This window comes from Scyliorhinus torazame, chromosome 8, assembly GCF_047496885.1.
Source record: "Scyliorhinus torazame isolate Kashiwa2021f chromosome 8, sScyTor2.1, whole genome shotgun sequence".
Taxonomy (NCBI): Eukaryota; Metazoa; Chordata; class Chondrichthyes; order Carcharhiniformes; family Scyliorhinidae; genus Scyliorhinus; species Scyliorhinus torazame.
This window is the reverse complement of record NC_092714.1, coordinates 252,621,216-252,643,109: the sequence shown is the minus strand read 5'-3', so window position 1 is coordinate 252,643,109 and position 21,894 is coordinate 252,621,216. Positions and strand designations below refer to the sequence as shown.

At 46.0% G+C, this 21,894-nt stretch overlaps 1 protein-coding gene across 11 annotated transcripts in view; it reads left to right on the top strand.

Moving 5' to 3' along the window:
- The window catches only part of zmynd8 (zinc finger, MYND-type containing 8), a 155,476-nt gene that overhangs the window by 19,400 nt on the left and 114,182 nt on the right, over window positions 1-21,894 (top strand). For all 11 annotated transcript variants that reach the window (XM_072515128.1, XM_072515130.1, XM_072515126.1 and 8 more), the window contains exons 2-3: window positions 7,065-7,141; window positions 19,560-19,705. In XM_072515128.1, coding sequence (XP_072371229.1) covers window positions 7,065-7,141; window positions 19,560-19,705 — 223 coding nt within the window. The remainder of the gene's footprint in view (window positions 1-7,064; window positions 7,142-19,559; window positions 19,706-21,894) is intronic.

Sequence of the window (21,894 nt, the reverse complement as noted above, 5' to 3'; positions counted from 1 at the left end):
ACTCCTTTTGAAAGACGTGAAGTGCTTCTGAGGAGGTGAGTAGCCATCTTTGCTCACTGGCAAAGAGCATGGGGGCGCTGGGCTTGCCACCCCAGTGCTTAGCAGGGGGTGGGGGCCCCTCAGCTGGACGGGGGGGGTGGCGGTGGAACCCCGGGTTGGAGACTCTCCACAGAGATGGGCCGCCATGGGAGGGTGCGGGAGGGGGAGACATTTGGGGTGGGGGGGGGGGGGGGGGGGGGGCATCCACGAGTGACACAACCATGCCAAACCTTGAAGTATGGGTGGGCGCCGTGGCTCAGATGGTAAAAGGGCCGCTCTTGAAAACAGCAGATGCTGAGTTCGAACCTCAGCGCTGCCCCTCCACAACTTTCGCTCAAAGCAACTCGCTGCCGAAGAAATGCCCTCGTTTATTCTTGAAGGCAGCACGGTAGCACAGTGCTTAGCACTGTGGCTTCACAGCGCCAGGGTCCCAGGTTCGATTCCCGGCTGGGTCACTGTACGGACTCTGCACGTTCTCCCCCGTGTCTGCGTTGGTTTCCTCCGGGTGCTCCAGTTTCCCCCCACTAGTCCTGAAAGACGTGCTGTTACATAATTTGGATATTCTGAATTCTCTCTCCGTGTACCCGAACAGGCGCCCGAGTGTGGCGACTAAGGGCTTTTCACAGTAACTTCATTGCAATGTAAGCCTACTTGGGACAATAAAGATTATTATTATTTATCTGTTCTGGGGCAACCTTTGTCCCTCCTGGTCTGCCCCACCGACCACCCATAACCCCCATCGACTGCTGAGGTCTATACCGTGTGGCTGAAGGTTATTGTTAAAATGGAATTGGCAATCGAGGTTAAGTGAGCTGTTCACACAACCCCCCCCGGGTGCTGTCAGTGATCCTCAATGTGCTTGGCCCTCTGAGTGGCCACAGCCCCCACCCCATGGGATCTCGGGTTCACCTTGGGATGAAGAGGCAGCTGGTTCAAACCCTGGATGCCCCTGCATCATCTGGCTCTGCCAGCCCTGGCAACTCCCCGACGCCTGCACCATTGTGTCGACGCCTTTGGCGGTGATCCTCTGCAATTGGGCCATGACCTGCAGCACCTCGGCAATGCCCACTTCCAACTGGGACAGACTCCGCAGCACCTGGAACGACGGAGGTTGAGTGGCGACCTGATAGAGGTCCACAAAATTATGAGGGGCATAGACAAAGTGGATAGTCAGAGGGGTCAATTACTAGGGGCATAGGTTTAAGGTGCGAGGGGCAAGGTTTAGAGGAGATTTACGAGGCAAGTTTTTTTACAAGAGGGTAGTGGGTGCCTGGAACTCGCTGCCGGAGGAGGTGGTGGAAGCAGGGACGATAGTGACGTTTAAGGGGCATCTTGACAAATACATGAATAGGATGGGAATAGAGGGATACGGACCCAGGAAGTGTAGAAGATTTTAGTTTAGACGGGCAGCATGGTCGGCACAGGCTTGGAGGGCCGAAGGGCCTGTTCCTGTGCTGTACTTTTCTTTGTTCTTTGTTCATTGCCTCAGCCATTCCCATCTGAGCGGCAGACATGTCCCGCTGCATGTCATCAAGGTCAGCCTTGTACTGGCTCACGTCCACCATCGAATCAGACATTTTGTCGAGACACCCAGCCATGGCCGACACCAACTGCGCGACGCCTTGGACACCTTCACCAATTGTGCGGACGTCGTGCACCAGTCTTTAAACTGCGTTTGCCATCTTAGCAGGGTTGGCCTCGGTGCTATGCATTGCCAGAGACCTCTCCAGCACCCATAGTCTCTGGGACTTCTCCAATCGGCTATGGACCTGCTGGAGTATCGCTGACATCTCCCTCTGAATGTCTCGGCTGCACCCTAACGTCTCCATCAGCTCCGGGTAACCCTGTACCAGAGGATGGGTGGCATGGTGGCACAGTGGTTAGCACTGCTGCCTCATGGCGCCGAGAACCCAGGTTCGATCCCGGCCCTGGGTCACTCTCCGTGTGGAGTTTGCACATTCTCCCCGTGTCTGCGTGGGTCTCGCTGCCACAAACCAAAAATGATGTGCAGGATAAGTGGATTCGCCAAGGCACAGCATCAGGCTGGGCCCCAGCTGCATCCTGGGATCCAGCAGTCCTCCCACTGCTGTCTTGCCTGGGGTTTCCTGCCTCCACCTGAAGTCAGCAGCAGTGTGGCGCTCACCAGATTTAGTCCCAGAAGCCTGACCACTAACATTTCCCTCCGAGGTGCGTGTATCTGAGGTGGTGGAAGTGGTGACAGCTGTGTTGCCTTGATCGTGCTATCTTGGGAGGCTGGAGAGCGTGCCACCCGGGATGGCCGTCGGCTGGAGGACCTGCAGGAGAATGGAAATGTGGTCTGTGGGAGGGAAGGGTCAGTCAGTAAGGCAATAACAACCCACGTTTGACGGCCCTCCGGGTGGTGCCCGGTATATCCTCACCTCCTGCGGCCTCCACCAACCTCTGCATGGGTGACCGCTCTGTCCTTAGCCACCCCCGTCCCCCCCAGGACCCGTTCCTCGAAGGAGGTGAGGATTCTTATGTCCGGCACACCTCCGCCAGTCATTCCCTCTCCCGACGGTTGTGGGAGAGTTCTTCCTCGGGAGAGACCGAGGGCATCCTGCGTCGTACCCAGTAGTGCGAGTGGGGGTGTGTAACAGAAGAGTTGAAGTGATAAGGAAGGGTGAATGGAGGGTTGGGGGCCACATGGGGGGCTGTAGATGCTTGCGTGGGGATGGGAAGGTCCCGGGGCAGGGGTCGTTGGTGTCTACTCACTCATGCTGCCTGGTGTAGGTGGTAGACCTCTTTGCTATTGCTTCACAGCGCCAGGGTCCCAGGTTCGATTCCCAGCTTGGGTCGCTGTCTGTGTGGAGTCTGCATGTTCCCCCTATGTCTGCGTGCTTTGCTCCGGGTGCTCCCAGAAGTCCCCGAACGACGTGCTTGTTAGGTGAACTGGATATTCTGAATTCTCCCTCGGGGTACCCGAACAGGAGTGTGGCGACTAGGGGATTTTCACAGTAACTTCATTGCAGTGTTAATGTAAGCCTGCTTGTGACAATAATAAAGATTATTATTTTTCCTCCTGTCACACTCCCGGAGCTTACAGCCGCCGCCACCTCATTCCAGGTAGCACTGGCTGCCATGTGGCTCACCCTTCGTGTCCCTCGGGGGAACAAGGCATCTCTCCTGGCCTCCAGTGCAGCTATGAGCCTCCTCAGGTCTCCAGCCCTGAATCTTAGGGCCGGTCTCCTCGGCACCATTATTGCGAGCTGGCTGGGGTTGGCTGAGCAAGTGCTGCTTAAGTGCTGCTCGACCTTGTTAGTGGGGGGCTGGCGAGCGCGGTCCCAGCGAATCGGCTGGTGAAGCTTCATTTGTGGCAAGATGCATGTGGGGCCTCGTTAAGTGGACCAATTAACGTTGCATAGCATTGATGGCCTCGCTGGGCTGAGCACAGGAAGCTCGCAGCAGTTCCCGCTCCCTATCACACTTACAAATCTTTCCGGAGAATCGCACTCTCTGTGTGTCTGACTATCTGTCTATTTCTTTTTTTTAAATGTTTTTTAAATAAATTTAGCGACCCCAAATATATTTTTCCAATTAAGGGGCAATTTAGCGTGGCCAATCCACCTACACTGCACATCTTTTGAGTTGTGGGGGCGAGATCCATGTAGACATGGGGAAAATGTGCAAACTCCACATGGGCAGTGACCCGGGGCCGTGATCGAACCTGGGTCCTCGGCGTAGTGAAGCAGCAGTGCTAACTACTGCGCCGCCGTGCAGTCCCTTTATCTGTCTATTTCTATACGCACACACACGAGTATTTCTACACGTGTACATGTGTGTGCATGTACATGAGTGTATATACAATGCATGCATACACACATGTGCATGTGTGTACACGTGTACATGCATGTACGTGCATGTGTACACGTGCACACGCGTATGTACGCATGTGATCAATTGCACGTGTGCGCAGACACGTGTACGTACACACATGGACTCGCGTACGCATTCATATACGTGTGCGCACACTGGTGTAGGCGCGTGCACACCCGTTTTGGTACGCCGTCCTCAGGTTCTGATGATTTTCTCTGCCAAAGTTGTCTACCTTCTCTGCAGTCTCAGCATCATTTCAGGTTCACAGCACGGATGTGCCAGGCACTCACTAATTTTAGAACAATAAAGCAGTTATTTACGTCAACTGTGAGAGAGAGTGTGAACTCATTTCTCCTTTCAGTGTCGAACCACATCTGCCCAGCTCTCTCAGAAGCATCACCCAGGATCCAATCACTGACTGTTCTCAGTCATAACATTTTCCCTGGCCAAGCAGAGGTTGTAAGCCAATTGAACCAACTTCCCCAAAGCTGGTTCATAAGATTCAGCTGGCACTGACGATTCTGTTTTCTCCTCTGCAACACTAAACCAAAATCCTGGACCATACTGCCCTGACTAGCAGGCTGCCTTACTTAAGTCCACTGCTTAAAGGTACATTCTGATTCTGGGTCCAAAGACCAAAAATAATAAAATAAATAGGAACAAAGGGGAATCAAAAGGAAGGACTCTAACACCAAGATGGATGTAGATAGGATGGTTTCCTTGCCTGGTGAGTATAGAGCTGGGGACACAATCTCAGAATTAGAGGCACGTCATTTAAGAAGCGTTGAAGAGGAATTTCTTCAGAGGGTGGTACATCTTTGGAATTCTCTACCCTAGAGGGCTGTGGAAGCTCAATCATTCAGCATGTTCAAGAGAGGACATGCACTAATGACATCAAGGTGTAGTGGGGGAAATGATTTGATGGGTTTTATTGCCTACACCACCAATGATCCTATGTGACTCCTAGTCCACCACCTTTTTCCTTTACACCTTCCATGCCAACGTACCCAGTATTTTATACTTTAAGGGAGGTGGTGGCATAGTGATATTGTCACTGGACTAGTGACAGAGACCCAGAGTAATGCTCTGGGGACCCATGTTTAAATCCCACCATGACAGATGGTGAAATTTGAATTCAATAAAATTCCGGAATTAAAAATCAAATGATGACCATGAAACCATTGTCGATTGTTGTATAAACGCATCTGGTTTACTAAAGTCCTTTAGGGAAGTAAATCTGTTGTCCTTACCTGGCCTGGCCTACACGGTAGCACTGTGATGAGCACAATTGCTTCACAGCTCCAAGGTCCCAGTTTCGATTCCTGGCTTGGGTCACTGTCTGTGCAGAGATTGCACGTTCTCCCCATGTCTGCGTGGGTTTCCTCCGGGTGCTCCGATTTCCTCCCACAGTCCAAAGATGTGCAGGTTAGATGGATTTGCCATGCTAAATTGCCCTTCGTGTCCAAAACGGTTGGGTGGGGTTGCTGGGTTACGGGGATAGGGTACAGGTATGGGCTTAGGCAGGGTGCTCTTTCCAAGGGCCGGTGCAGACTCGATGGGCCGAATGGCCTCCTTCTGCACTGTAGATTCTATGATTCTACATGTGACTCCAGACCCACAGCAGTGTGATTGACTCTTAACTGTCCCCTCAAGGGTAATTAGGGATGGGCAATAAATGCTGACACAGCCTGCGACGCCCATGCCCCATGAACAAATAGAAAAGAGATTCACCATGGGCAGACCTCAGGAGACATTCTGAGATGAAATAAAAACAATATAACTATATTTAAAAAAAGCTCAACTCACAAAAGCTCATTCAAAACATTTAGATCCTGTGAAGATATTTAGTGACCTGGATTGCTTGTTACCCATCCGATTCTACCGTTTCCTCATAATTTCAAGGTTTAAGTTGTGGAATCCGTCATGTGAGCACCTCTCTGAAACATCAGCAGTAAATCAGTGATCCATTCATCATCTGCTTGTAAAGCCAAATAAAGTGGCTGTACTCTTTTAGAAATAAATAAACAAGTGCTGTTAGGGTCAAAAGTATATTGAGCTTGATTTGTGAATTATTTGGCTGGTTGCATTACACCGTCTTAATACAAGTTTAAATGTGGAAAACATATTGGTAACCATGAACCCTTTTTTTCTTTTAACCTAGATGATAATAAACAATTTCAAGGTTAATTCTTTCCAGATATTGCCTGATATACTTGGGAAAATATCAGTAAAAACAAATTTTTCCAGATAAACTAAGGAACTTCTGCTTTGTGTTGGTGCTGTGCACACTATTGGAAATGGACAAAAGTGGTATTTTCATAGAATCATAGAATTTTCAGTGCAGAAGGAGTCCATTCGGCCCATCGAGTCTGCATCGGCCCTTGGAAAGAGCACCCCATTTGAGCCCACGCTTCCAACTGATCCCCATAACCCAATAACCCCACCTAACCTTTATTTTTTTGACACTTAAGGGCAAGTTTGGTTTAGATCAGTGGGCTAGACAGCTGGTTTCTGATGCAGAACAAGGCCAGCAGTGCGGGTTGAATTCCCATACCAGCTGAGAATTCTGAATTCTCCCTCTGTGTACCCGAACAGGCGCCGGAATGTGGCGACGAGGGGCTTTTCACAGTAACTTCATTACAGTGTTAATGTAAGTCTACTCGTGACAATAAAGGTTGTTTATTTATTTTATTTAGCATGGCCAATCCACCTAACCTGCACATAAACCTGGTGTTGTAAGACTTCTTACTGTGCTCACCCCAGTCCAACTCTGGCATCTCCACATCCCAGAAAAGAAGGTTGAGAGATTTGTTAGAGGTATTCAAAATCCAGAGGGATGCATAGAGTGGATAGGAGAAACTGTTCATGTTGGCAAAATGATGTAGAACCAGAGGACACCTGACTAATGGTGATTGGCAAAACAACCAGAGGTGCCATGAGGAAACTTTTTTTTGCAGCCAATGGCTAGGATCTAGAATGTACTGTTTGAGAGTGTGGTGGATGCAGATTCAATTATGGCTTTCAAATCGGATAAATGCTTGAAAACAGAAAATTTGCAGGACTGGGAAGAGCTGTTATGAGAGCCGGCACAGATACAATGGTCCGAATTACTTCCTTCTGTGCTGTAACAAATGATTTTTCTTAATGTGACTGATCTTGCGTTTTTTTTTTCCCCCTTCCTTTTTGTGTAGTTTGGCTGAGGACCCGCCTAAACAGGAGCAGGAGGAGGAAACGGAGGAGGAGATGGAGATCTCAACCAGATCAAGAGGTGAGTTTTTAAAAAAAACTTTGCACCTTGTGCCTGTCTCTCCATCTGCAGTGATGGATACTTCAGCTGAAAATGTTGAGGTGATTTCATAATAAGTCATGGGTGCGATTTAATCCCGTTTTGCACCGAGAATGACCCTGCTGTCAAACAAGACCTTTTTTTTTGGCTTTGGTTGGGAATGCCCTGCTGAGGTGGCACTTACCTCACTTCCACCCAATGCCGCTCCGACCCCCTCCCCGGACTCCCCACCGTGGCCTTTGGGTCCTCCCAATGCTCCAGCTTACCCCTTGAGGGGTCCTCGAGCCCTCCCTTCACTTATTCCTAAGGCCAGGGCATCCCTGGCATGGGCAACCTGGCACCTGGGCATATTGGCACTGTTCGCGGGCATCCTGGTAGTGCCAAGGTATCTGGGCGCCAGTGAGAGTGCCACTTGTAATTTTAGAGATAGATGGGTGACCATTAGAAGGGGCAGGCAGTCAGTGCAGGAATCCCCTGTGGCTGTCCCACTCTCTAACATGTATACTGTGTTGGATACTGTTGTGGGTGATGGCCTATCAGGGGAAAACAACAGCAGCCAAAGCGGTGGCACCGCGGCTGGCTCTGTTGTTCAGCAGGGGGGGTCAATGCGCAGAAGAGCAGTAGGTATAGGGAGGTCTATAGTCAGGAACACAGATAGACACTTCTGTGGCTGTGAAAGAGACTCCAGGATGGTATGTTGCCTTCCTGGTGCCAAGGTTGAGGATGTCTCTGAACAGGCAGGGGGCATTCTGAAGGGGGACGGTGAACAGCCAGAGGTCATGATAAACATTGGTACTAACGACATAGGCAGGAAGCTTAATGAGGTCCTGCAGGGGGAGTTTGGTAGTAAGTTTTTAAAAAACAGGACCTCTAGGGTTGCAATCTCGGGATTACTCCCTCTGCCAAGTGCCAATGAGGCAAGGATTAGGAAGATAATACAGCTAAACACGTGGCTAAACAGCTGGTGTAGGAGGGAGGGTTTCAGATATCTAGATCATTGGGATCCATTCCAGGGACGGTGGGGCCTATACAAGGAAGACGGGTTGCACCTAAATCGAAGGGACAATCCTGGCTGGGAGGTTTGCCAGCATCACTTGGGAGGATTTAAATTAGTGTGGCAGTGGTGTGGGAACCAGAGCAGTAGGTACTGAGGGAGAGCTAGAGACTAAGGCCAGTAAAACTAAGAGGAAGAGCAGGCAGGGTGAAGTTGCTGAACACCGTGGGGATGGTGGTCTGAAGTGCATTTGTTTCAATGCAAGAAGTATAACAGGTTAGAGCTAGTATTAGTACGCAGAACTATGGTGTTGTTGCTATTACAGAAACTTGGTTGAGAGAGGGACAGGCTAAATGCCACTCCACCCGGTCAAACGCCATCTCCGCGTTCATTGCCACCACTACCTCCACCTCCTGCCCCTCCGAAGGCTTCATGGCACGGTAGCACAGTGGTTAGCATCTGGTTTACTAATGTCCTTTAGGGAAGTAAATCTGTTGTCCTTACTTGGTCTGGCCTACACGGTAGCACTGGTGAGCACAGTTGCTTCACAGCTCCAAGGTCCCAGGTTCGATTCCTGGCTTGGATTGTCTGTGCAGAGATTGCAAATTCTCCCCATGTCTGTGTGGGTTTCCTCCGGGTGCTCCGGTTTCCTCCCACAAGTCCCAAAAGATGTGCTGTGTGGTGAATTGGACATTCTGTATTCTCCCTCTGTGTACCCGAACAGGCGCCGGAACGTGGCGACTAGGGGCTTTTCACAGTAACTTCATTGCAGTGTTAATGTAAGCCTACTTGTGACAACGATTATTATAACTTGTCCAAATCACACTGAAAGACCTCTGTGTCCTCCTCACAGCTCACCCTCCCACACAGCTTGGTGTCACCTGCAAATCTGGAGATATTACATTTTATTCCCTCATCTAAATCATTAATATATATTGTGAATAGCTGGGGCCTTAGCACTGATCCTTGAGTACCCTTATAGTCACTGCCTGACAATTTGAAAAAGACCGGTTAATTGCTATTTTTTGTTTCCTGTCTTTTTCTACCCATCGCAATACACTACCTCTAACCCTATGCGCTTTAATTTTACACACTAATCTCTCAGGCGGAACTTTACCCTCTGAAATTCCAAATATACCACATCCACTGGCTCCCCCTTGTCAACCTTATTAGTTACATCCTTGAAGAATTCCAGTAGATTTGTCAAGCATAATTTCCCCTTCATAACTGACTCTGTCTGATCATGTCACTATTTCCTAAGTGCTCTGTTATAAAGCTGATGCTTTGCTACAATTGCCGTTACATGTCAAGCATTACCCTGGAGAAAATGTTGTCAATATTTTGCATTTTTCACTCATGGATATTGCACCTGTGACTTCATCTCAAGTTCAAAGATATACAAGAACTGATCCAGTGATGGGGAAGGTGAAAGTATTAGCCCAAAAAGGAACGCTGGCAGGTGTTCATTGGAAAAATCCAGACCTCAAGCCCAACATCTCACGAAGACCTGAGTTGACAATGCAGAATGGAGTTCTATTATGAGGAACCTCTGTGCTTGCATAGTAGAGTCCTTGACCAACTGCATGAGGGACATTCTGGTGTGGTGAAGATGAAGAAATTGGCACACAGTTATTTTTGGTGGCCAGGATTAGATGCTCAAATTGAAGAGAAAGTAAGGCAGTGCCAATCTTGTGCAAAACTAAGGAGCACTCGAGCATAACGACCATTACGTCCGTGGGAATGGCCGACACAGCAATGGCAGAGAATATACATTGATTATGCTGTTTTCACAAGATTTGGAACACTGGAGCAGATGATCAGTGATAATGGCACGTGGTTTACTTCAAAGAACTTTGAGGACTACTGGAAGATGGATGATATACATCATATCAGGTCAGCTCCAGCAATCCAGCAACGAATGGATTTGCCGAATGTATTGTGCAATCATTAAAGCATTCTAACAAAGGGTCAAAGGACCAGAGAACATTGGCAAGAAGAGGGAACAAATTACCAATGACTTACAGGAACACTGTTCATGTTACCATGCAGAGTACATTGGCAATGCTGTTTTTCAAGAGGAAACTATGAACACAGTTTGATTGTTAACTTCACCTGATGCTTCGATATTGTCAAATGACAACAACAAGCTCAAATTGTGAGGAGGGAGAAAAATCTCTAAAAAGCAAGTATTCAACCAGGGAGATTGAGTGCTTGCTGGAGTTACACCACCACGAGAAACGGGTACCTGCTGTGATTCTCGCAAAGACAGGTCCAATGTCATACACTCTGCAGATGGATGATGCAAGACTTTGGCAACACCATCCTGACCAGTTACCTATTGAACAAATTGAGTTTGCGGAATCTTCGCAGAGGTTCTCCCTGAGGAAAATCTAGCGAGCAATACTTCGGACCAAAGACCAGAGACCGTGATGAATTCAGATTCTGTTTCTGAGGACTTTTCAACGCCTATAGTGACAGATACTGAAATTAATAATCAAGAAGTACCCTCTGAAAAAAGGAATGAGGACACTTCCGAGGTCTCAAATAGCCAAGTTTAAGATTGCCGAATTCCACCAAAAAGGAACAGACATCCACCACAGAGACTGTCTTATTGAATTGTATCTACGTGTAGAAATAAAGCATAGCAGATCTGTTGTGTAAATGTTAATTTTGTCATTGCACTGATGAAGTAAAGGGGGAGGGATGATATGTATCAGAGAATACATTCCTGCTGGTTTAGCATCATGCGGTGTGTAGTGAGGTCAGTAGAGTGTTTGCGAGGGCTCTGGGCAGATCATTGTAGTGATCTCTGTATGTGCATGTATGTAGCACCAGATGATCACTAGAGGGCCGGACCAACAGGGGTATAAAAGAAACACATTGTGTGTCTCTCTCTCTTTTTTGGATGGACTGTGACCAGGACAGGAGTATCAGATTAGCTCAGATGGTTAGTGTAGTCAAGCATAGTTACTGTAGTTAGATCTTGTTAACCTTATCACTAGTATCAATGTTAAAGTAAAGAACTCGCGCAATTATTGTTATAGTTACTCAATAAACCTTTTGTTACTACTGGACAAGTTCGAGTCTTCTTCATCGTGATTCAGAAGACCTCATCAGTAACCAAGGTTTGAGTGACACATACTACACTCCGTAGTATATCAAAACACACAGAGAAGTGTAATAAAAGATAATATAGTAGCGTAATAAAAGATGGTTCCAGGACTGGTGGCTTTAAAAGAACTAGTTAGATTAGGTTAGAAGAAAATTCAAACCGGATATTCGACTGTGGAAGATTTCGCAGCATATGGATCCTCGACGACTAACTGATTCGATGGAACTCGTTGGAGCTCCATGGCAGCTGGAAACAACCGATAATTTAAGTTATAACTGGAAAATGTTTGAACAGATGTTCCAAATATTTATCGCAGCTAATGATTTGAGCACACTCTTGGACGCAACGAAAATATCGCTGCTACTCGCAACAGCAGGACATGAAGCTAGAGAAATCTATAATTGCTTTAATTACTTTGAAGGTGAAGACAACATCAAATTAGAAGTAATACTCAAAAAATTTGAAGAACATTGTAAAAGTCAGTCTGGTGAGATGCTGGAAAGATTTAACTTTTGTGATAGGTGCCAGAGAAACGGAGAGCCCATCACTAATTTTATTTCAGACCTCAAGTTAATAGCACAAGGCTGTAATTTTGCTGATTTCAGAGACTCCATGATAATGGATCTATTAACTCCTGGACTATCTGATAAAAATTTGAGGGAAGAACCTTCACATTCAAAGTATCATCTTGCGTCATTGACTTTGTTTATATATGAGTTTGTGGAACCCACCTCTTCACTCACCAGATGAAGGAGCTGCGCTCCAAAAGCTAGTGATTCCAAATAAACCTGTTGAACTTTAACCTGGTGTTGTAAGACTTCTTACTGTACATGAAACAAAGTCAGATTTCACACTTTTAAGATTTGGTTATGGAAATGGAAAGTGATTTGTACAAGTCTTGCACAACTGCCGTTACAGCAATGGAACATTTTTTTCCATAAACTTAGGGTACCCAATTATTTTTCCTCCAATTAAGGGGCAATTTAGCATCGCCAATCCACCTAACCGGCACATCTTTGTGTTGTGGGGGTGAAACCCACGCAGACACTGGGAGAATGTGCAAACTCCATACGGACAGTGACCCAGGGCCAGGATTCGAACCCGGGTCCTCAGCGCTGCAGTCCCAGTGCTAACCACTGCGCCTCATGCTGCCCCTCAGCAATGGAATATTTAAGGGTGTGGGGGGTAGTTTCTGTGGGTGTGATCTTCCTAAAAGGGAACAAATCCCCAAGCGGGCGTGTTTAGCTGCGTGTTTCCTGGCACACGCAGTGCTGTGAAACACATGGCTACTCAACTCGATTTGCTTTGAATAAGGGGAATGCGCAGCTGAGGCGCCACACAGACCCATTTTTTCCAATGGGGAGCTCCAAAGCGAGAGATCGGGACACAGTTTTTAAATGCCGTCTCGATCTCCAAGGCCCACAAAGAAGTCCCCGTCCTCCCGTTCCCCCCAGGCCAAACGCAACACGTGAGGTGCCTCCCCTGTACCCCACAACAGCCGAACCGGACAACCCCGGCCCCATCGCGCAGTCGTAACAAAGGCCTCAGTGGCACCTTGGCAATGCCTCTGCTGGCAGGGTACCCAGCTGACCTCAGAGGCCCTGCCAAGGTGTCATGCAGGCATTTTCTGCGTGCGTGTGATCGGGCTGGGGGCTGTCCGGTGCGGCTGGTGTGAGGGGATGGGGGCCCCCCTCACATGTTGAGTTTGGGCTGGGGCAAGGGGGAGGACAGGGAGTTCTTTGTGGGCCTTGGAGATCGGGATGGCATTTAAAAATGGCAGCAGTGCCAGGGTACCCAGGTGGCACCAGCAGTGCCAGTGCACCACCCTACTCAAAGGGCATGCAGCTAGGGGGCCTCTAATCCCCTTGGAGAACCCCATGAATGCTATTCCATCTGGTCCCCGTTTGTGTGGACCTGTACCAAACGGTGCTTTCCCGAGGCCCCCTGACGTGAAGGGATTGAATCCCAAAGCCTCTGGTACCTCGGGAATCTAGAGTAAGGCTTACTGCCTTGGTCTAATATGCAGATTTGCCAAAAGATGATTCTGCCCATTGTGGGTGGGATTCCCCTTGCAATGTCTTGCGTTTAATCTCGCAAGGCGCTGCGAGCCGGATAGATCCTGAGAGCTTTTGCCGCTGCTTTTCTGACGCAGTGTTGGCGGACGAGTATTTTCTTTGCTTCAATATATTATTTTGCTTCTCAATTAATCTAGTTAGTCTTGTGGTATGTTATTTCATTGTTTGGGGTGATGGGGCATCATAATTTCTTCTCCAGGTAGCATCCTTGATTCAAGTTTGGCCTTAGAAATGATTCGCACACCTCACTACTAGCTTTAAAAGAAAGTTCCAAACTTCAAAAAAGTGCATGTTTTGCACTTGATCTGTTTCATGTTCTGTCATGTCTTACTTTTCAACCGATTTACACCCATTACATTAACAAGTGTATATTTGTAAATCACTGGAAATATAATAAAGATGAATCTGCAGCATAAATTTTTGTATTTTTAATTGGGAGCAAAATTAGATTGTGTATCCTGTAAGGTGAGAAAGGTTTCTGCGAGTAGAGTTTGGCATTTTGACAAAATATAAATTAATTTGTCTTTAATTTTCAATAGTTTAAGAGAGCTCGGGCTTAAGATGGAGGTTACGGCTTCATTGCATTTCAGTTTAGAAGATAGGAGACACCAAGCAAAGTTGTTACTCCAGAAAATATTTAAGATAAAGCTGCTTTGATCTAAAATGTGAATTGTGTTGTTCATATCAGTGGTTTCAACTGATGGTAGGGAACCAGCTGATATGTTTTGCAACATTTTACCATAGGATAATTCTTGTGATAATGGTGCCTTTGAGTGGTTGACTAGAAAAGACTAAAGTATAAGACAAAGCAACATTTTCAATGGCCCACAGTTCTGGCAAGAATGCATCTAGGCCCTGGATCTCAAATGCGATCCATTTGGGGTAGAATGTCCTGCGTATTTTCACTTTGAGAGGATATATTAGCCCCTTATAGATGGTTTCCAGTTTCCCCCTACACCAATTGCAGAACTGGATTCAGCAGATTCTGTATTTTTGCTTCATTGTATTATTTTGCTTCTCAATTAATCTAGTTAGTCTTATTTCATTATTTGGGGTGAAGGGGCATCATAATTTCTTGTCCAGGTAGCATCCTTGATTATTCGAGGATTGCCGAATCACAGAGTAAGCCGTGCTTTTACTGCAGGACAGGGCAAGCATGCAGGTCTCCATCTCCTTCAGGCAGAACGGAGATCGAACCAGCCCTGTGATAGGAGCATGCTCTACTTCTAAATCTTGTTCAGTGCGAAATTCTCAGTGATTTGGACTAATTGTTAAATCTGTTTTCTATTTACCTGAATCAGTGGAGAATAAAGACATGAACTTCAGTTTTGTAGACTTTTTTGTTTGTTTACGGAAACTCACCTTTTTGAAAAATAAATTTAGAGTACCCAATTATTGTTTCCAATTAAGGAGCAATTTAGCATGGCCAATCCATCTATCCTGCACATCTTTTGGGTTGTGGGGGCGAAACTCACGCAGACACGGGGAGAATGTGAAAACTTCACACGGACAGTGACCCAGGGCCGGGATTCGAACCCAGGTCCTCAGCGCCATAGGCAACAATGCTAACCACTATGCCACCGTCCTGCCCCCTCGGAAACTCACCTAGCCATTTATCATAAATGAAGATATTGGCAGGAAGGAAACTGTTACACCTATTTTTCTTCAGTCAGTGCACTTCTAAGCCACATATACAGAAAGGTTGGGCAGATCCCTCTTAAAATAATTGTATTTCATTTGGAAAAACAGGATATACTCTCTTGAACCAAGCAATGTTGAGGATTATGAAAATTGGTGGGATGAAACACTTTGGTCTGATTGTAATGTTCACATAAAGGGCTTCAACAGATGCTAACGACCCATTAATTTACAATAATTTTTCAGTTTAATACTATGATCTTCGGGGCAACATGGTGGTGCAGTGGTGAGCACTGCTGCCTCATGGCGCCAAGGACCCAAGTTCGTTGCCGGCCCCAGGTCACTCTCCATGTGGAGTTTGCATATTCTCTCTGTGTCTGCGGGGGTTTCGCTCTCACAACCCAAAAAGATGTGCAGAGTAGAGTACCCAATTCATTTTTTCCAATTAAGGGGCAATTTAGCGTGGCCAATCCACCTACCCTGCACATCTTTGGGTTGTGGGGGCGAAACGCACGCAAACACGGGGAGAATGTATAAACTCCACATGGACACTGACCCAGAGCCTGGATCGAACCTGGGACCTCGGCGCCCTGACACTGCAGTGCTAACCACTGTGTCACCGTGCTACCCTTTATGGTCGTTGACTAGAAACTGGATTTAGGATTATCCAATGCATTTCACTTGGAGATGGTGCACCTGTCAGTTAAACATTTATCTCTGGGGTTGGATTGAAACCCAGGTTCCAGAGCTGAGTCGTCATCATGCTAAGTTACTGGTTTGCCATGTAATCGACTTGTGGAGCCATTATGATGCAGTAGGAGGCCTTTCAGCTCATCAAGTCCCTGCCAGCTCTCTTTAGAGCAATTCTAGTCAGTCTCATTCCCCTGCTCTATCCCTGAAGTTCCGCAAGCTTGTTTCCCTTAAGTGGCCGTTCAATTTCCTTTTGAAATTATTAATTGTCTCCGATTTCAGCACCCTTGTAGGCAATGGATTCCAGGTCAACCGTCCCCCCCCCCCCCCACCCCCCCTCACACATTCTTGCCCATAACCTTAAATTTGTGTCCACTAATCCTTGTACTATCAGCGAATGAGAAGGTGTTTTTTTTTTGTCTACCTCATCTCTAAACCTGTCACAATCTTGTAATGCCTCTATCAAATCTCTCCTCAATCTCCTAGGCTCCAAAGAGAGCAATGCAACTTCTCCAATCTACCCTGTGACTAAAGTCCCTCATTCCTGGAACCATTCTGGTGAATCTTCTCTGCATCGTCTCAAGGACCCTCATCCTTTATAAAAGTGTGGTGAACAGAACTGGATGCAGTACTCTAGTTGTGGCCTAACCAATGCTTCTAAAAGTTTGACATAACTGCCTACATTTGTACTTGACTACTGCATTTATGAAGCCAAAGATCCAATATGCTTTGCCAATTATGGCTTGCTGTCTCCAAAAATCTATGATGAGTCTCCAAATCCCTCAGTTCTGCCACTAAGTCCATATAGTTCCTCTCTATCCTTTCTGCCAAAATCTATCACCGAACACTTTGAATTAGTATACAATGTGCTTTCATACTGAAATTGCAGTCACGTTGATGGGGAGGGAACTGCAAGGTTTTGAACATGCTTTATCATAGCTGTAGCTATTCAATAAGTGCTTTATTCCACTGCTCATTAGCATTGGATAATGTTGAAAAAAAATCATTAATTTGACGCAGTGTGTGGTTTCGAGCAATTATTTAGAGATCTATTAAAAAATTTCTGTGTCTTGTCAAACAGGTTGCACAATTTAATGGCAAGGAGTATTGGCCTGGCCATGGATACATTGGAGTACTTTTTGCTTTAATGAAGATTGTAGTTCAGATCCAATAAATACTCACTGGACATAATGTAGTTTATTGTCCCAAAATAGAAGGCCATTTTTCCTCACATTCGCAAAAAATCCCTTAACTATGGATCAGTCTCTTAAAGCAAGAACCCTAGACTATTTTAAATGCTGACCTACAGTGTGGTCGGGTGGGGCCCACAACAGGATTAGTTGTTAACATTGTTGGGATTGCTGAGGAGGAATCTAATGAGGATCCACATGAGGAAATGCTTTGGGCTACTCGTGATCATTTCCTTGCAGCCAGACAGTGCTCTCTGGGTGCATGCGATCTCTCTGTTTATATCACATTAAGACTAGCTATGAGGACTACTGGAACATTGGCCTGGATTTTACAGTAGGAATAACCATAAGATTATCAGCGCTCACTGTTATTGAGGAATAAGTTGGACAGAAACTGCCAGCAGCTGCACATATGCAGTTGAAAGCAAAAATCAGGAGGTTGATGTCCAATTCACCCTGCTACTCCATAAGCTTTGTTGGAATGGTACCTCACCAATAAACCTGGCATTCAGACATGTTGGGCACAATTTAATGGGAAACAAAGTCCCATTTTGACCCAGGACTTTTTCTTTGGCCTCGGTGCTGCATTTACCTTCAGAGATCGGGGCGCCATTTTTAAATGCTGCCCCCTATCTCTTGGCACCCCATCATGGCCTCCGGACACTCCCAGTGCCCAACTTGTTAGAGGTTCCTTGAGCCCCCGCCCTCACACCACCTCTTAAGGGCAGCGTAACCCTGGCTCCGATCCCTGGCACAGGCAACCTGGGCACCTTGGCACTGCCAGCCTGGCACCCTGGCAGCAGCAGTGCCACCCAGGCACTTGGCAGTGCCAGGTTCCTGGATAGCAGTGCCCGGGTGTTAGTGGGAGTGGCAGGGTACCACCCCGCCTAGAGCCCGACAAGCCAGGGGCCTCTGATGGCCTGGAAGATCTCCAGGTGCCATTAGAGCATCGGACCAGTGCTAAACGGTGCAATGGCGAGATATCTCAGATGCAGATGTTCGTTCTTGGGCCTTGGGAGAATCTGGCGCCAACATAATTAAGTGAGCCTAACTGCCCACTGAAATATTGGGATCCCGCCCTCTCACGATATCTCATTGGATCTCGTGAGGTGTTCTGAGCCTCGCATGAGATTTAACGGCCTCGCCGCGTCATCGGGTCAGGCATGATGAGGCTATTCGATTGTCCCCATAGGGTGGAATTTTTCCATGCCCCTCCTGCCGGTATTAATGGCAGGCGAAGGGGGGGGCGGAGTGTAGAATTTGGCGGGAGTCCCAAAAATTGGATTATTCCTGGTGTGAAACTACAGTGGATCTTCCATTGCTGTCCACTACGGCAGATTGGGAATCCCGCTGGAGTCTGATGTGAAGCTAATTTTCATCCGGCTAATGCAATGCACATGGTGACCCAACTGGAATCACCCCACCATGCCTAATTCTCCATGACAGCACGGTAGCATTGTGGTTAGCACAATTGCTTCACAGCTCCAGGGTCCCGGGTTCGATTCCCGGCTTGGTCACTGTCTGTGCAGAGTCTGCACATTCTCCCCGTGTGTGCGTGGGTTTCCTCCGGGTGCTCCGGTTTCCTCCCACAGTCCAAAGATGTGCAGGTTAGGTGAATCGGCGATGATCAATTGCCCTTAGTGTCCAAAATTCCACTAGTGTTGGGTGAGGTTACTGGGTTATGGGGATAGGGTGGAGGTGTGGACCTTGGGTAGGGTGCTCTTTCCAAGAGCCGGTGCAGACTTGATGGGCCGAATGGCCTCCTTCTGCACTGTAAATTCTATGACGCCAGAGGAAAAACACACCAGTCCATAACATGGACGGCAGCAAAGTGGTTAGCACAATTGCTTCACATCGCCAGGGTCCCAGGTTCGATTCCCGGCTTGGGTCACTGTCTGTGCGGAGTCTGCACGTTTTCCCCATGTGTGCGTGGGTTTCCTCCGGGTGCTCCGGTTTCCTCCCACAGTCCAAAGATGTGCAGGTTAGGTGGATTGGCCATGCTAAATTGCGCTTCGTATCCAAAATTGCCCTTGGTGTTGGGTGGGGTTACTGGGTTATGGGGATAGGGTGGGGGTGTGGGCTTGGGTAGGGTGCTCTTTCCAAGAGCCGGTGCAAACTCGATGGGCCGAATGGCCTCCTTATGCACTGTAGATTCTATGTGTTGACCAACATGGTGTACAAGTTGAGACTTGCCAACACCATTACATTGCCCTTCCATGGTAACTTAGTCCACAGTCGGTTGTCCTTCAGATTAAATAAATTTTATTACTTTCACTTTGCAACTTATTAATTTTTCACTTGCACCTCTGGGTATTTGAAGCCATGTCTGTAGTTTCCAATATCCAACCAAGGTATTATTCATAAAGAAATAGTGATAATTAAATGCTCCAGTGTTCCACAAATGATTTTGAGTGTCCTGAGCTTTGTTTTATTTGTCTGTTAGCATCCTATGACGTGAGAGGTAGATGGGAAGCCTTGTATGGTTTTCTGTCAGTACATTGTACAAAAATACTTGGGACATTAAAATAACCTTGACAAGGGCTCCACAAATGCAAAAGTAACCATTCAAAAGTATGACTCGCACCAGTTCTCTGATGTTGTTATTCCTTAGTGGCAATGCATCTCACTAATCAAGCATAGATATCTTTGACCTAATGGACGACGTTTTCTTAGTTTGTAATGATTAAAATTTATTTTTCAGATCCTGGTTCTGCAGAACGTGCAGGACTGAAAAGAAAGCAACTTAGCCCTCAGCCATCTTCAAATGGGCACTCCCCGCAAGATGAATCATTGAGTCCCATTAAAAGGAAGAAGAAACCTGGCTTAGCTAATTCGAGTAAAGAGCAGGTATAGTAACATCTGAGTCTGTCTAATTCATTTTTTGACACTTGGTATTTAAAAAAAAAATCAAGCTGCATTATCCCACAGTTATTTTGTGGTTAATCTTTTGAAATTGGTGAAGAAATGCAAACAGTCGTTGGTACATGTGCACAAGAAGAAAAATGAGAAAAGACCACCTATGCCCATCATTCCTGATTTCAAAACCCAGTATGTTATTCAACCACCTCTCCAATCTCCTCGGACAGGCTTAAGATAAAAAAATCCTGAGATCCCCAAAGTGACTCTGCAAAGGAGATCATCATGGCTAATAACGTATCACAACCACAATTAACTAACGTGCCTGCTGGAACTACAAATTCTCTTTTGCTCAAAGACTTGGCAAATTTCTCTTCAAAGGACTCTTAGCCATTGCATGCTTTGACAGTTTATTCCCCACAACTAATTAAATGATTAAATTAGAAATGTAATGCATTAATTTGAATAATCTAGCTGCATGTTTGGATTTGTTAACTATTATTGTCATTAATAGCCATTTTAAATAAAATCTGGTAAGAAGAGTTCTGCAGCTAATGTCCTAATCTTGAGGGTTTGTTAGTTATTCATTTAAGTGCTCCAATTCCTGCCTAAAATTGCCAATTTAAAGAGCAGGTCACTTGCTGAAATTTCAATGGCTTGAAACACTGAAGCAGGAAATTCTTTCAGCGGAAAAGGAAGAGGATAATCTGTGACTGTGGGAAATTGCAGGACCATATGCTGGTTTTCATAGTCTGTTCCTTCTTTCATCAGTGAGTAACATTTCTCTATTCAGGCTGAAAGCACCCATCCCCCCTTTTCTAATTAAAGTTTTTGCAGGCATTTCCTCCACTTCACATTGCACTCATGGACCACCACATTGACTCCCATGCTCTGTACACTTCATATAAGGGGTTGAAATTTTGTCATCAATCCTTCAGCTTGGTATTGAACTCTGTATTCTCCATAATACTTTGCATAATTAGAAACTAGCCATGACATTTAAATTACTGAATTATCGAGCGATGATTATTATGAGTATTTTTTTAAGACCAAATTGCTGCTGTTAGTTTACAATATGCTGTAAGTTCTGGCATTGCAAAATCAAAAATTTACAGCAGGCTTTACTGTAAGTACTCTAACCCCAAAATGTATTCATTTATATGCTGAAACTACCACACTACAATTTAAACTCTTCAAACTTCAGTATATTTTTAATCCCCCAAAATTGGTGAAAGAATAGCCATTCTTTGAAGTTTGTTTCTGTCAATAAATGCTTTTTATATTCTGATAGCTTTGCTGCCATGGCATTTGATTAGTGAAAGTGACGTCTATTAGCTTGTCTCGCCTTGACGAATCAAAGTTTAATTTAGTTACAACCCTGAGCCACTTAGATTTTAAAGATCCTGTGAGTAATAAAAGTACATGTTCCTGTAACTTTCAACAAGTCAGAAAAGAGCAACCCTGCAAAGATCTACTGCAGGAAATTGCTAAATTGCCTCATTTTGTCTCCAGCAGTTTTTCAGTTTTTTCACAAAAATTAATGTGCTAGAAATAGATTGTGAATATCAAAATACCTACTTTTAAAATCTGTTATATTCGATATCATTTTAAAAAAAATAAAGACTTTAACAGCCAGCAGGTTGGATTTAAGAATAGCCTGAAAATGATGCAGCTAAGCTCCTGGACATGCAGTGTGTTGAACCTCATTATTCTTCATTGTTGAATGACTCATAGGTGACTCCCAAAATATTTAGGAGTGTGGGCAACTGTGCTCTTGTTAATTGGCTTCCAAATCTAAACCTAATTAACTTTCCTTGACCCAATTCTCATCACTGGTTAAAAAAAATACTGTTTTAAAAAGTGGTGTAATGCAGCTTTAAATTGGTAGCCTTTTACATTTTAGCAATGTTTTGTCCTCTGCTTGTCATGAAAAGTCAGAGTGGCATGTTTACCAGTCCTTGTAATTGTTTTAGCCTTTTAGTTCTGCAATCATTAATCTTCTTGCCTTTTTGTAAAGGTGCTAGGTAATTTTCTCAGTATTTCCTAAGCTGTCCCTGTTTATCATACCCGTTTGTGTTCTTTAGACACAACACTATGCATGTGACATGTTGGAAGGTGGTCCATCAATAAATTAGTTTATTTCTAAATTGAGACTTGAGACTCCACTGATAATGCACACC